Below are 13,056 nucleotides of genomic sequence, written 5' to 3'. Positions count from 1 at the left end.
TTATTTCTAAAGTATGGATTCTGTATGGAAGCAATGAAGTCGAATTTACTGTATTTAAATGTTGCTCTGAAGGATCTTTTCATCCATTAAGTTGCTCATTTTATTCTTGATGGATAAATTGGATATTTATTTTAAGCATATACAATATCTGTACCCAAGTTTGTTGTTGGATTGCTCTTTTGGGTGTGTCAAGACTTTTGTATGCACTTTGGTGCCACCGCTACAACATAGCAGGAATTGGGTAGTTCTTTAAAGAACCTACACTGTACAAAATAGCAAGCATATTTCAATCCTATAGCATTGTATGTAACTAAAAGTTTGAATGTAAAAAACATAGAAATGTATTATTACACTGTTTATCTAAAAGCAGCCTATTAAAGCTACAGTTGTGTTCAGAGAAGTAAATGCTCAATTAAAATACACATCTGATCAATTATACTAGATTTGCATTTCATATATCTGTCAATTTTTCATATTGCATTATTGAAAGTCAGTCGTCAAAATAAATGCATATGTTACACTTGTGTATTTATTTATTGCAACTACTGTAGGTCTAGAATGGTAATGCATCCTATATTTTATTAAATTGTAAATATGAATGAAGGGAGGGTGAAATTTTGAGATTTTCAAAAGTCACTAAAGGAGTTAAGTACCCAATTTCCATTCACTTTCAATAGAAATTGAGTACCTAACAACATTAGGCATTTTGGGTGAAATTTTTCAAAAGCACCCATGTAGGGTCATGGTAGGAAGTAGTGCAACCAACTTTGAAATCTGGATATTTATGAAGCTTAGAGGTACGATAAGTGCCTGTTGTATCTTTTTATATATTAAAAAAACATTCTGAACTGAGGAGTGTATGTACAGAATTAAATTTTTTTGTATTCACACTACATTCTGATTCGTTTGACATGAGGAGGTGCATATTTTTATAAAGGACTTTAGCTGCACTTGCAAAACTGGATTTTTGTGTGCACGATCTTTAACTTTCCACTGGCTAATTTACAAATATATAAGTGCATATTTTGTCTGTACAACTGGGGGCTTGTCTATATGATGCGTTAGTGCGCACCAGCATGTTGTGCATGAGCTATCTGTGTGATCCCTGCTGGTGCATGCTAAAAATTCCCTGATGTACAGTGATGTAGCATTGTTTGAAACAGCGCTATGTCTGTGCACACTAGGGAAACTGTAGTGTGAGCCAATAGAGTCCACACAAGTTAGTGTGGGACAGGCTTGTAAACACTAGAATTTACACCTCTGTTGGGGCACACTAATGCACCACGTAGACAAGCCCTTTAATAATTGTTTTTGTTTAAAAATAGTTTCAGGAGTTTATAGACTGTAGGATTGGAACAGGGCATTTTTGGACTGAAACTCTTCAGGCAGGGAGTCATGTAATAATTTTTTGTACAGTACAGACATCTTTGGAAGTGCTCAAATTAGGATAACCAAACTAAAATATCTAGCCCATGACAGTGCAAGCCTTTGATAATTAGAATAGTAATCAGATATCCCATTTTTCCTTAATCATTCTTGGTATTGGTACTAAGAGCATCATGCAGCTACCTCAAAAGCCAGTGCTCACTCAAAGTACATCATCATAATTTTATTTTAGATTTAAATTTTTAAAAACCACACCCATACAGAAGCTTTCCATGCCCAAATAATTAATTGCACTTGCAATCTCCTGGCTATCCAAGTTAATTTATACAGGATTATTTAATGCTGCTGAACAGCCAATAAACCAAAGGAACAAAACAGACTCTCTTGCCCTCGTCAGGAACACAGCCTCAAACTTCCCCCAAAATCTTGGCAAATACATTGCTTTTGTAGCATGTCCAGAAGATTAAGTGCTTTTCCAAACCAGCACGTTGGGCTTTTTTCCACTGAGGCAAAAATGAGTCCCCATATCAAATGTGCCACCTTCAAGCCTACAGTGAACTATGCAAGGTCAACTGAGCCAGTCGCAACAGTAGCCTTAAAAAATATAGCAGTGCTCAGTATTGCAGTGTTAGATGACTGTATTGGTATCTTCATGAAAGCCCTGATTCACAGCCTGTTGATTTCAGTTGACTTTGGCTCAGCTCCTAAAAGCTATTACTTTCCTATCTTTTAACAGCTAAGTTTACTAAGCTTTAGTGTTGTTTTACTGCGTAACATAACATAAAAGGGAAATGCACTGGCTTCCCCTCAAAGCTTTTTCAGTGGACTATACTGCAGTGCAAAGAAATGCAACAAATCAAATGCCAAAGAAATTGAATTGTCTTGGGAAAACATATGACAGTAAAATGGTATATGGCTTTATTTACAAAACTGGAGCCTTAAGATTCCCGGTCCGGAAAACTGGCTTTTTCCTTTTAAATTGTTTTAACAGGAGCTTAGTATTAAGCAATGCACTTACCCTGCAGCCAGGAAGAATTTTAACACTCGAGCAATGTTATGGTGAAAAGAGCTAATATTTTTAAAACTGTATTTAACAAAAGTATTTATTGGTAATAGTCCTTTGAAAATGTTTCACCTAACTAATATGGACTTTTTACCACTGTGTGTGCAAACAACCCTACACTAAAGCACTATGTGCCTCTGACTAACTGACTGACTACTAACATTTGCTCTGACAGAAAAAAGCCTAGAGGAATTTGTTTTTGATAGCCAGGGCTCAGCTGTCAAGACAAAAGACTTCAGGAAGCCAACTTCCTCGTTTGTTTTGCTTGGGTATGTCTCCACTGCAGCTGAGAGTGAGTGGGTAGCCAGCCTTGCACTGGCTTGGACTGAGCTAGCACGCTAAAAATAGCAGTGACACCATGGTGGCAGCAGCAGAGACTTGGGCTAGCTACCCAAGGTTGGATCCAGGGGGTCAGCTGGGTCTGAGCTTGGGTGCCTACCCCAAGCCTCCACCTGTGCCACAGCGTCCACACAGCTGTTTTAACGGTGCTAGCTTGGGCTGAGCTAGTGCGAGTTTGTCTATCCAGGCTGGAAGACTCTCTCCCAGCTGCAGCGGAAACCTACCCTGTCACCTTGCAGTCAAAGGGAAGAAGGCCTCCAAGTCATCCGTAGCATGTAGTTGAGACATGATATTGGAAGGCAAAAGACAACCTTCGAGGAAAGTGCATGCCACTGAGTCAATAGCTGTCGTGAACTAAACTCCAATTACCCTTTATGAAGGAGCCCATAAGCCGTAAGCAGTTCTGTGTCCCTCACTTTTTAAGATAATACACACCTGAGGTCTGTTCTTCCAATGAAGCTTAAGTCTGGCAAACCTGTCACAAGCAGTAGTACATCAGCAATTCTAATGAGTCTAAAGTGCCGACTCTACTTTATTTTAAAAGCATTGCTGTCAAGGCCGATTCCCTGCTCTGGCACTGTGAGTGCAGAAGGTGGGGGCTCTCAAGGATTCTAAAAAGGAATACTGGCCACTCCAGGCAGGTATCAAACTCTCCAAGTTACAGCTTCTCTCTGACTTTGGATGGGTTGATGCTGCCACCACCCAAGTGCAAAACCCCTTTGAGGACCCCAGAAGGTGCACTTAGAATCATACCCCTTCCTGTGGGAAGCCTAAAGCCCTTTCACTCCCCACCCCACTGGGGAAGAGCTGAGAAAGAAAACAAAGGAAATCAGCTGTTGCCACAAGCTAATTAAACAATATGCACAAACATCTTAGTACACAAAATCCAATCATGTTCTTAAAAAAGGTAAGTTTTATTAAAAACAAAAAAAGAAAATACATTGGAAACTCAGGCTATTGCTAGATTTAAAAAACCCACTTACAAAAATTCAGCATCAAGAATACCCTTCTTGAGGTCCATCTCAAAGGTTACAAGCAAAACAAAAGCAGTTGGGGTTAGCACAGAGGAGTCCACAAGCCATAAAGAAATAAAAATAAATAAATCTACTTGTGTCTTCCTGGACATTTCCTGAGCTACTTACATATTGAGGGGGTTTCAAGTGAGTAGTTTCTAAGTATGATTTAGATGATTTTTCATACCTGGCCCCAAGCTTCTTACAGCATAGTTCCAGACCTGTCTCTGCTTCTCCCCGAGAACAACACACACAGAGAAAGGGGAAGTTTTTTTCCCAATTTTAAAAAAGTCCTAGCCTTCCCATTAGCTCTTTTGGTCAGGTGCCCACTTCCTTTCTTTTACCTATGCAGGGAGATTTTTTAACCCTATACAGGTAAAGCAAGTAGAGAACAGCTACTAAGAGGGATTTTAGAGCTAACTGGCTGGCTGGATCCATAAAAGGGAGCTACTCCCCCTCTCTTCCCCTTCATTTATCACAATTGCATATAATCCTCCCACCTGGAAATACATTTCCCACACGTATGACTAGCCTTGACATAACTTTACCTCCCTGTTCCAAAATCAGTATTGTCAGACATGAATAAAGTAGAACATTTTCCCCTTGCCTACATACTCTGGCTTCTGCCTATCTTTCTGTTCTCACTTCTTTTTGTTGCCATCTTTGCTGCACAGAAGCCACCTAACAGCCTCCATCACATAGCTTTCCCACTCTCATTCAGGCTTCTGTCCATTCTGCCCTATAGGCAGCATGTGCTCCCCTCTGTTCTAGCCCATCAAATCCCACCTAAAAATGCACTTAATTTGCCAGGGAAACCTATTTAAGAACATAAGAATGGCCATACTGGGTCAGACCAAAGGTCCATTTAGCCCAGTATCCTGTCTTCTGACACCGGCCAATGCCAGGTGCCCCAGAGGGAATGAACAGGTAATCAAGTGATCCATTCCCAGCTTCTATAAACCTGAGCCTGCTCACCCACCCACACCAACCCTCTTACCCTACTGAAAAAGCTATAATCTATGTGCCCAGCCTCTCTGTCAATTGCACATACAGTACATACACTTTCCTCCCGCACACACATTAGTGGAGCCAATAAGACATATGCATGACCTCTCTCTCTCTCCAAGTACATTGCTCTTGCTGTTTGCTCTTCTCTTTCACCTCATGCCTAGATCCTTCATTGCTCTTTGGGGCAAGGTCCATATCTCATTATCTTCAGCATGGAGACAGTTATGAAGACAAGGCCCCTCCACTGAACTTTACAGCCTGACAATGTGACTTCTCCAGCTCTTTGTGAGTTCAGGCCTGCAGTTCATTTCAATATTTCCTCTTTTGGAATATCCCGTTCTTGTTACAGGATCTTTTAAAAAGTACGTTAGTGGCGCTTGTTTGCTATGAAGCACTCGCAGCTATTTCAAAGTTGGCCTGACTACACATGGCAGACTTCCAAGTAGCCAAGTCACGGGCATGAGCTGTGGAGTGACTCGAGTCTGAGTCAGCCCCTTGTCTCCATGGAGACAGAAACCCTACAGTAGGAGTGGCAGACAAACCAGAGAAAAGAAAATATCTGGTAAGGAAACATTTTCCTATTCTCTTCCTCCACACTATTCTCAATCCATCCTCTTTAGCCTGTTTTCCTTTCACCCAGCCCACCTAAACCTGGTCCTTTCCTCCCTCTCCAATTCTTTCCATTTGTCAGGAGGCAGGGAAAGCAGCAGCGAGTGTGCGTGGACTGATGTACCTAGCAAGGGATGGCACCCTCTGGAGAAGGTCACCACCACAAAACTCTGAGGCTGTTCTTTAATCTCTGCTGCCTAGCTGTATGCCCCCACTCCTCTCCTTCACATTGCCTCCCTTGCCCTCCATCCTCTTTCTCTTTCCTTTTCCTTGTATTGACTCCCCACTTCCTGTTATCCTCTTATCCTACCACTACCTCACAATCTAAAAACAAAATGTGCTGCTTTTCAGCATGCTCATTTACATATATGTTTTACACACCTCTATTCATGTGTCTTTTTGAGTGGAAGCTCTTTAGTGCAGATAGTCTCTTTTCACACATTTCTGCAACACCGAGGATGACAGGGTCCCAGTCTGCTCTTACAATATAAATATTTTCCCCATTTTCCACATGAGGAAACTGAGGCACAGACAAGTGACATGGCCAAGATAATACAGCAAATCAGTGGCAAAGGTAAAATTAGAATCCAAGTCTCCAACCCTGTGCTTTAACCATTAGATCACTCACCTTCAGTAATAATAATTAGCACTTATATAGCCCTTTTCATTCACAGAGGTCCAGACATTGTTTACAATCATTTACAATCAGTTAAAAGACCAGTCCAGTAACTCCAGCTATATTTGTGTTTCTAATAACAGATATGGAATGAGAAATATAGGGGAAGAAAATTGTGTAAGGATTTATTTGTCTTAACAATGTTATAGTGAAGTAAACAAACAGTGTTTGCCTGGAATCACAGCACCAGCACATCAGTAAAGAACTGCCATGGGTTTGTCATCAGGGTTAGCTGGACCTGGATAAGTACTATTCTTAATTAGGTTTGTTTTGTTTTTTTCTGGCTAGGCTAAGTGTCTTCTCTTCACTGCTTCCTTAATTTTGCACTGGTGCAGCAGAGAATCATAGGACTGGAAGGGACCTCGAGAGGTCATCTAATCCAGTCACCTGCACTCATGGCAGGACTAAATATTTTCTAGACCATCCCTGACAGGTGTTTGTCTAACCTGCTCTTAAAAATCTCCAATGATGAAGATTCCACAACCTCCCTAGGCAATTTATTCCAGTGCTTAACCACCCTGACAGTTAGGAAGTTTTTCCTAATGTCCAACCTAAACCTTCCTTGCTGCAATTTAAGCCCATTGCTTCTTGTCCTATCCGCAGAGGTTAAAAAAAAACAAATTTTCTCCCTCCTCCTTGTAACAACCTTTTATGTACTTGAACTGTTATCACGTCCCCTCTCAGTCTTCTCTTTTCCACACTAAACAAACCCATTTTTTTCAATCTTTCCTCATAGGTCATATTTTCTAGACCTTGAATCATTTTTGTTGCTCTTCTCTGGACTTTCTCCAGTTTGTCCACATCTTTCCTGAAATGTGGTGCCCAGAACTGGACACAATAATCCAGTTGAGGCCTAATGAGCGCAGAGTAAAGCAGAAGAATTACTTCTCGTGTCTTGCTTACATCCCAAAATGATGATCGCTTTTTTTGCAACAATATTACACTGTTGACTCATATTTAGCTTGTGATCCACTATGACCCCCCAGATCCCTTTCTGCAGTCCTCTTTCCTAGACAGTCATTTCCAATTTTGTATGTGTGCAACTGATTGTTCCTTCCTAAGTGAAGTACTTTGCATTTGTCCTGATTGAATTTAATCTTTCTTACTTCAGACCATTTCTCCAGTTTGTACAGATCATTTTGAATTTTAATCCTACCCTCCAAAGCACTTGCAACCCCTCCCAGTGTGGTATCATCTGCAAACGTTGTAAGTGTACTTTCTATGCCATTATCTAAATCATTGATGAAGATATTGAACAGAACTGGACCCAGAACCAATCTCTGCGGGACTCCACTTGTTATGCCCTTCCAGCATGACTGTGAACCACTGATAACTACGCTCTGGGAACGGTTTTTCAACCAGTTATGCACCCACCTTATAGTAGCTCCATCTAGGTTGCATTTCCCTAGTTTGTTTATGAGAAGGTCATGCGAGACAGTATCAAAAGCCTTACTAAAGTCAAGATATACCATGTCTACTGCTTCCCCCTCATCCACAAAGCTTGTTACTCTGTCAAAGAAAGCTACCAGGTTGGTCTGACACAATTTGTTCTTGACAAATCCATGCTGACTGTTACTTATCACCTTATTATCTTCTAGATGTTTGCAAATTGATTGCTTAATTATTTGCTCCATTATCTTTCCAGGTACCGAAGTTAAGCTGAGTGGTCTGTAATTCCCCGAGTTGTCCTTATTTCCCTTTTTATAGATCGGCACTGTATTTGCCTTTTTCCAGTCTTCTGGAATCTCTCATGACTTTTCAAAGATAATCGCTAATGGCTCAGATATCTCCTCAGTCAGCTCCTTGAGTATTCTAGGATGTATTTCATCAGGCCCTGGTGACTCGAAGACATCTAACTTGTCTAAGTAATTTTTAACTTGTTATTTCCCTATTTTAGCCTCTGATCCTACATCATTTTCACTGGCATTCACTATGTTAGACATCCAATCACTACCAACCTTTTTGGTGAAAACCGAAACAAAGAAGTAATTAAGCATCTCTGCCATTTCCACATTTTCCGTTATTGTTTCCCCCCTTCATTGAGTTAACAGGCCTGTCCTTGGTCTTCCTCTTGCTTCTAATGTATTTGTAGAATGTTTTCTGGTTATCCTTTATGTCTCCAGCTAGTATGATCTTGTTTTGTGCCTTGGCCTTTCTAATTTTGTGTCTACATACTTGTGTTGTTTATATTCATCCTTTTTGTAATTTGATCTAGTTTCCAGTTTTTGAAGGACTCTTTTTTGATTTTTAGATCATTGAAGATCTCCTGGTTAAGCCAGGGTGGTCTCTTGCCATATTTCTTATCTTTCCTATGCAGTGGGATAGTTTGTTCTTGTGCCCTTATGACCAGGGTCCCAGGGAGTTTCTCAATTAGGGTGAACTGCAAAGAATGGGGCAGACAATCCCCAAAGCTGGTGGATATCTCAATACTTAGATTTACCAAACCAGCACAAAACAGCTTCTATGATACCTTACTGGTTACCCAGAAGCCAACACAGTTCCCTTAAAGCAACCCAGCCTCAGGCCTCCACCCAGACACCCATGTCAAATATGATGAGGATTACTGAAAATCTTATTCATCATATAAGAAAGTTCTACCAATCCCAAAGGATCAGACACATTACCTCCCAGGTTAATGAATATTTCAGATCTTACCCAAATATACACTTACAGCCAATTCCTATTAACTAAACTAAAATTTATTAAAAAAGAAAAGAGAGAGAGTATTGGTTAAAAGATCAGTATACATACAGACATGAGTACAGTTCTTGAGATTCAGATTCACAATGGAGATGGTGAGCTTTGTAGTTGCAAAGAGTTCTTTCAGAATTAGTTCATAGGTTATAGTCCAATGTTTATATTCAGGGTGATTCCAGGTTAGGACTGAAAATCTCAGCCTTGTGGCTTAAGCTTCCCCTGCATGAAGCATTAAGCAGATCTGAGATGACAGGATCAGGTCCCAAGAGTCTTTTATACAGTCTTTTTTTTAGTATTCGCCTGACCATACAGTCCTGGGTGAACAATAGGCTTTTGATGTAACCTTCTGTTTCCCAAACATCACCGGTAATTTATCCATTAAGTAGCTCATATACAGTTTTAAAGAGACATATAGACAATGACACTATTTCACCCAAGATTCATCTAAATGTTAATATTTCCTTTTGATCACTGAATCAACAGTAATAGACAGGAACTATCTGTTTACATGGCTAACATCGAACAAGACACACGTATAATTAGTATCACCTCTAATTCTCTAACAATACAGGTTTGCATTTCAAATTCTAACCTATCTAACATGGAGTGGCCCTAATTACCATTCATATACTTTTCTAACATGTTTCTACAGGTTGGTTCTGGGTCATTTAGCCTGCAGGATGCTTAACCCTTTCTGGCCATGCATCACAGCCCTTAATAATGTCTCTCTGAAAAACTGCCAACTGTCTTCAGTTGTTTTTCCTCTTAGACTTCCTTCCCATGGGATCTTGCCTACCAACTCCCTGAGTTTGCTCAAGTCTGCCTTCTTGAAATCCATTGTCTTTATTTTGCTGTTCTCCCTCCCACCGTTCCTTAGAATCATGAACTCTACCATTTCATGATCACTTTCACGCAAGCTGCCTTCCACTTTCAAATTCTCAGCCAGTTCCTCCCTATCTGCCAAAATCAAATTGAGAACAGCATCTCCCCTAGTAGCTTTCTCCACCTTCTGAAATAAAAACTTGTTGGATAATCTGTGTCCTGCTGTGTTGTTTTTCCAACAGATGTCTGAGTAGCTGAAGTCCCACATCACCACCAAGTCCTGTGCTTTGGATGATTCTGTTGTTTAAAAAAAAAAAAAGCCTCATCCACTTCTTCTTCCTGGTTAGGTGGTCTGTAGTAGACCCCTACCATAACATCACCCTGGTTTTTGATCCCTTTTATCCTTTCCCAGAGACTTTCAGCAAGTCTGTCTCCTATTTCCATCTTAACCTCAGTCCAAGTATATATATATATATATATATATATATATATATATATATATTACTATATAAGGCAACACCTCCTCCCTTTTTTCCCTGTCTGTCCTTCCTGAGCAAACTGTACCCTTTTATACCAATATTCCAGTCATGCGTATTATCTCACCAAGTCTATAACTATGTCATAGTTGTGCTTATTTACTAGCATTTTGAGTTCTTCCTGCTTATTCCCCATACTTCTCGCATTAGTATACAGATATGTAAGATACTAATTTGATTCCCCCTGCTCAATCTGCAGAGCCAAGGAAAGTGACCAGCTCAAGAGCTGTTGGCAAACTGCAATCTGTTCTGGAATGTCCAGGTCTCCTGACTTGTGATATAATGGAACTCCCCAGGCATATCCACCAATTGCAGCCTTGTTGGTTGGGAAACTAGAACTGTTGGATGCAATTAAATAATTTTGAATGTTACTAAGAGAAGCTGTTGTTATCTAGCTTGAATTACAGACTCTGCAGGAGACAGCAGCTCCATGCCTCAGGATGAGAAAGACCCTGAGATGTCCTGCCCCACAAATGATCCAAAGGAGGCTGAATTAGAAACAAAAGGAGACATGGGCGATCTGTATGAGGCCCTGGAGAAGCTCCATGGGCTCTCTGATGGGGAGAAGGGGGAGAAGGCTCTGCTACGTTCACGCCTCCATGAGCAGTCTCAGCTCATCTGCATATTGAAGAAGCGAGCGGATGATACCCTAATGCGCTGCAAGGCACTGGAAAGTCTCAACATGGAGCTGGAGGAGTTGAGGATGGAGGATAGTGTGAGGCTGGAAAGTCAGACCCGGCGGGCCCAGCAGCTGGAGGAGCGCTTTATGGACTTGGCTGCCAACCATGAGGACATGATTCGCTTCAAGGATGAGCACAAGCAGCAGAACATGCTGCTGAGGGAGGAAAATAAGCGCCTGAGGCAGGAAAACAATAGCCTTTTCAGCAAGGCTCTGAAGAAGAAGGAGGCTGAGGTTCTCCAGCTCACTTCCCAGGAGACGAGGCTCTCTCAGGAGGTAGATTCTTTAAAAGAGAGATGTGCTCAAGAGAGCCACAGAGCCCAGGAGCGAGAGAAGGAGCTACTGGAAGCTCAGAGCCAACAAGCCAGTGTCCATGCCAGGGAAACTGATTTACTGAGAAGTCAACTGCAAAGCCTGGAGGAGAAGCACTGCCAAATTGCTGCACAGCTGGAGCAGGCAGAAAGGCAACAAAAGGCTGAGGGCAGCAAGCTGCAAGCCAAGTTGGAGAGGGTGATCCGTGAGAAAGAGGAGCTGCTGCATCTGGCTATGGAGAGGGGCAAGACACTGCAGGAGAAGCAACGGGAAATTCAGCAGCTGGAGAAGAAGCTGGAGTCTGCAGAGAGGGCCAGGCTGACAGCAGAGGAGCGCTTTGTGAGAGAGGTAGCAGCAGTGGACAGCAACCTAAGGGTCCAAGAGCTGCAGCGACGTCTGGAGGGAAATGAGCAAGCATACAGTGAGCTCTGGATGCAGTTTGATGCTTACAAGAAACACAGCATGGACTTACTTACTAAAGAAAAAGAGCTGAACAACAAACTCCGCCACTTCATGTCATAACCCCTCATCCTCTGTTCAGCTCTCAGCAGAACTATTATAGCACACTACTTACTGCTTGTTAGTAACCCTTTTTTTAAAAACTAAAATGATCTTGTATCAGATTTCTTTATTAGTGTGCTCACAACTTTACAAACCTTTTATGAGGGCTGGTTTGAAGCCCATTTTTTGTTTCCATACTATTGATTTGAGGTGGCAGCCTAAATGCAGCACTTTGAGTTAGTAGAACAAGTTATGCTAAATAAAACTGGGAAACAATGGACTTTAGTATGAAAAATTCATAATCATTTATGAGTTTGTCTTGTTTGTTCCTTGCCTCTTATGTTTCTAGTAATTTTTTCAGATTATAGAAGTACATTAAATATTTTACATGACAAATAAAGAGGGGAAAAGAAGCTCTTGCCCTGAAAAGTTTAGATTTGATACAGCAAATTGTTAATATACAGTAAAGTGGAGCTGGGAAGGAAAAAGGGGTCGCACCAAGATCACAGTTTATTACCTGTATGGAGGGATAAAGCAGATTACCACATGTACAGTATCTTTATCACTGACAATGATTTTCAGATAGATGATTAGTTGTTTATATATTAGGGGTCTGATTCAAAGCAATCATCATCAACAGAAAAGCTCCCATCAACTTCTGAGGGGCTTGGATCAGGTCCTAGGTATGAAAAATGTGGATCAGTAGAAATCAGGTTTAAAATTGGACTTTGTTCATCATCCTCAAGTAAACTAAGCCCTATGCTGTCCTATGTGATGTTATAGGGATAATAAATACATCATTTTATTACAGCAACAAGGACATTGGCAGGGGTTCATGCAAAACCTTTCCCTTCCCCTAGTGTGTGCAACATAGACTCATAGATCATTAGGGTTGGAAGAGATCTCAGAAGGTCATCCAGTCCAACCCCCTGCTCAAAGCAGGACCAACCCCTTCTAAATCATCCCAGCCAGGGCTTTGTCAAGCCAGGCCTTAAAAACCTCTAAGGATGGCGATTCCACCACCTCCCTAGGTAACCCATTCCAGTGCTTCACCACGCTCCTAGTGAAATAGTGTTTCCTAATATTCAACCTCGACCTCCCCCACTGCAACTTGAGACCATTACTCCTTGTTCTGTCGTCTGCCACCACTGAGAACAGCCGAGCTCCAACCTCTTCAGAACCCCCCCCTTAGTTGAAGGCTGCTATCAAATCCCCTCTCACTAGGGTGACCAGATGTCCCGTTTTTATAGGGACAGTGCCGCTTTTTGGGGACTTTTTCTTATATAGGTGTCTATTACTCCCCACCCCGTCCCGTTTTTTCACAGTTGCTATCTGGTTACCCTACCCCTCACTCTTCTCTTCTGCAGACTAAACAAGCCCAGTCCCCTCAGCCTCTCCTCCTCAGTCACATGCCC

At 41.5% G+C, this 13,056-nt stretch overlaps 1 protein-coding gene across 1 annotated transcript; it reads left to right on the top strand.

The window, feature by feature from the left end:
* The first annotated feature begins 5,321 nt into the window (after positions 1–5,321).
* CCDC89 (coiled-coil domain containing 89) lies at positions 5,322–11,903 on the top strand. The gene is made up of 2 exons (XM_073336263.1): positions 5,322–5,371; positions 10,545–11,903. The coding sequence occupies exon 2, from the start codon at positions 10,580–10,582 to the stop codon at positions 11,660–11,662; it is 1,083 nt and encodes a 360-aa protein (XP_073192364.1). The 5' UTR covers positions 5,322–5,371; positions 10,545–10,579; the 3' UTR covers positions 11,663–11,903.
* The last annotated feature ends 1,153 nt before the right edge of the window (positions 11,904–13,056 follow it).

This window comes from Lepidochelys kempii, chromosome 1 (assembly GCF_965140285.1).
Source record: "Lepidochelys kempii isolate rLepKem1 chromosome 1, rLepKem1.hap1, whole genome shotgun sequence".
NCBI classification, from domain to species: Eukaryota; Metazoa; Chordata; order Testudines; family Cheloniidae; genus Lepidochelys; species Lepidochelys kempii.
Note: the sequence above shows the minus strand (reverse complement) of the source record. Positions and strands in the feature narration are given on the sequence as shown.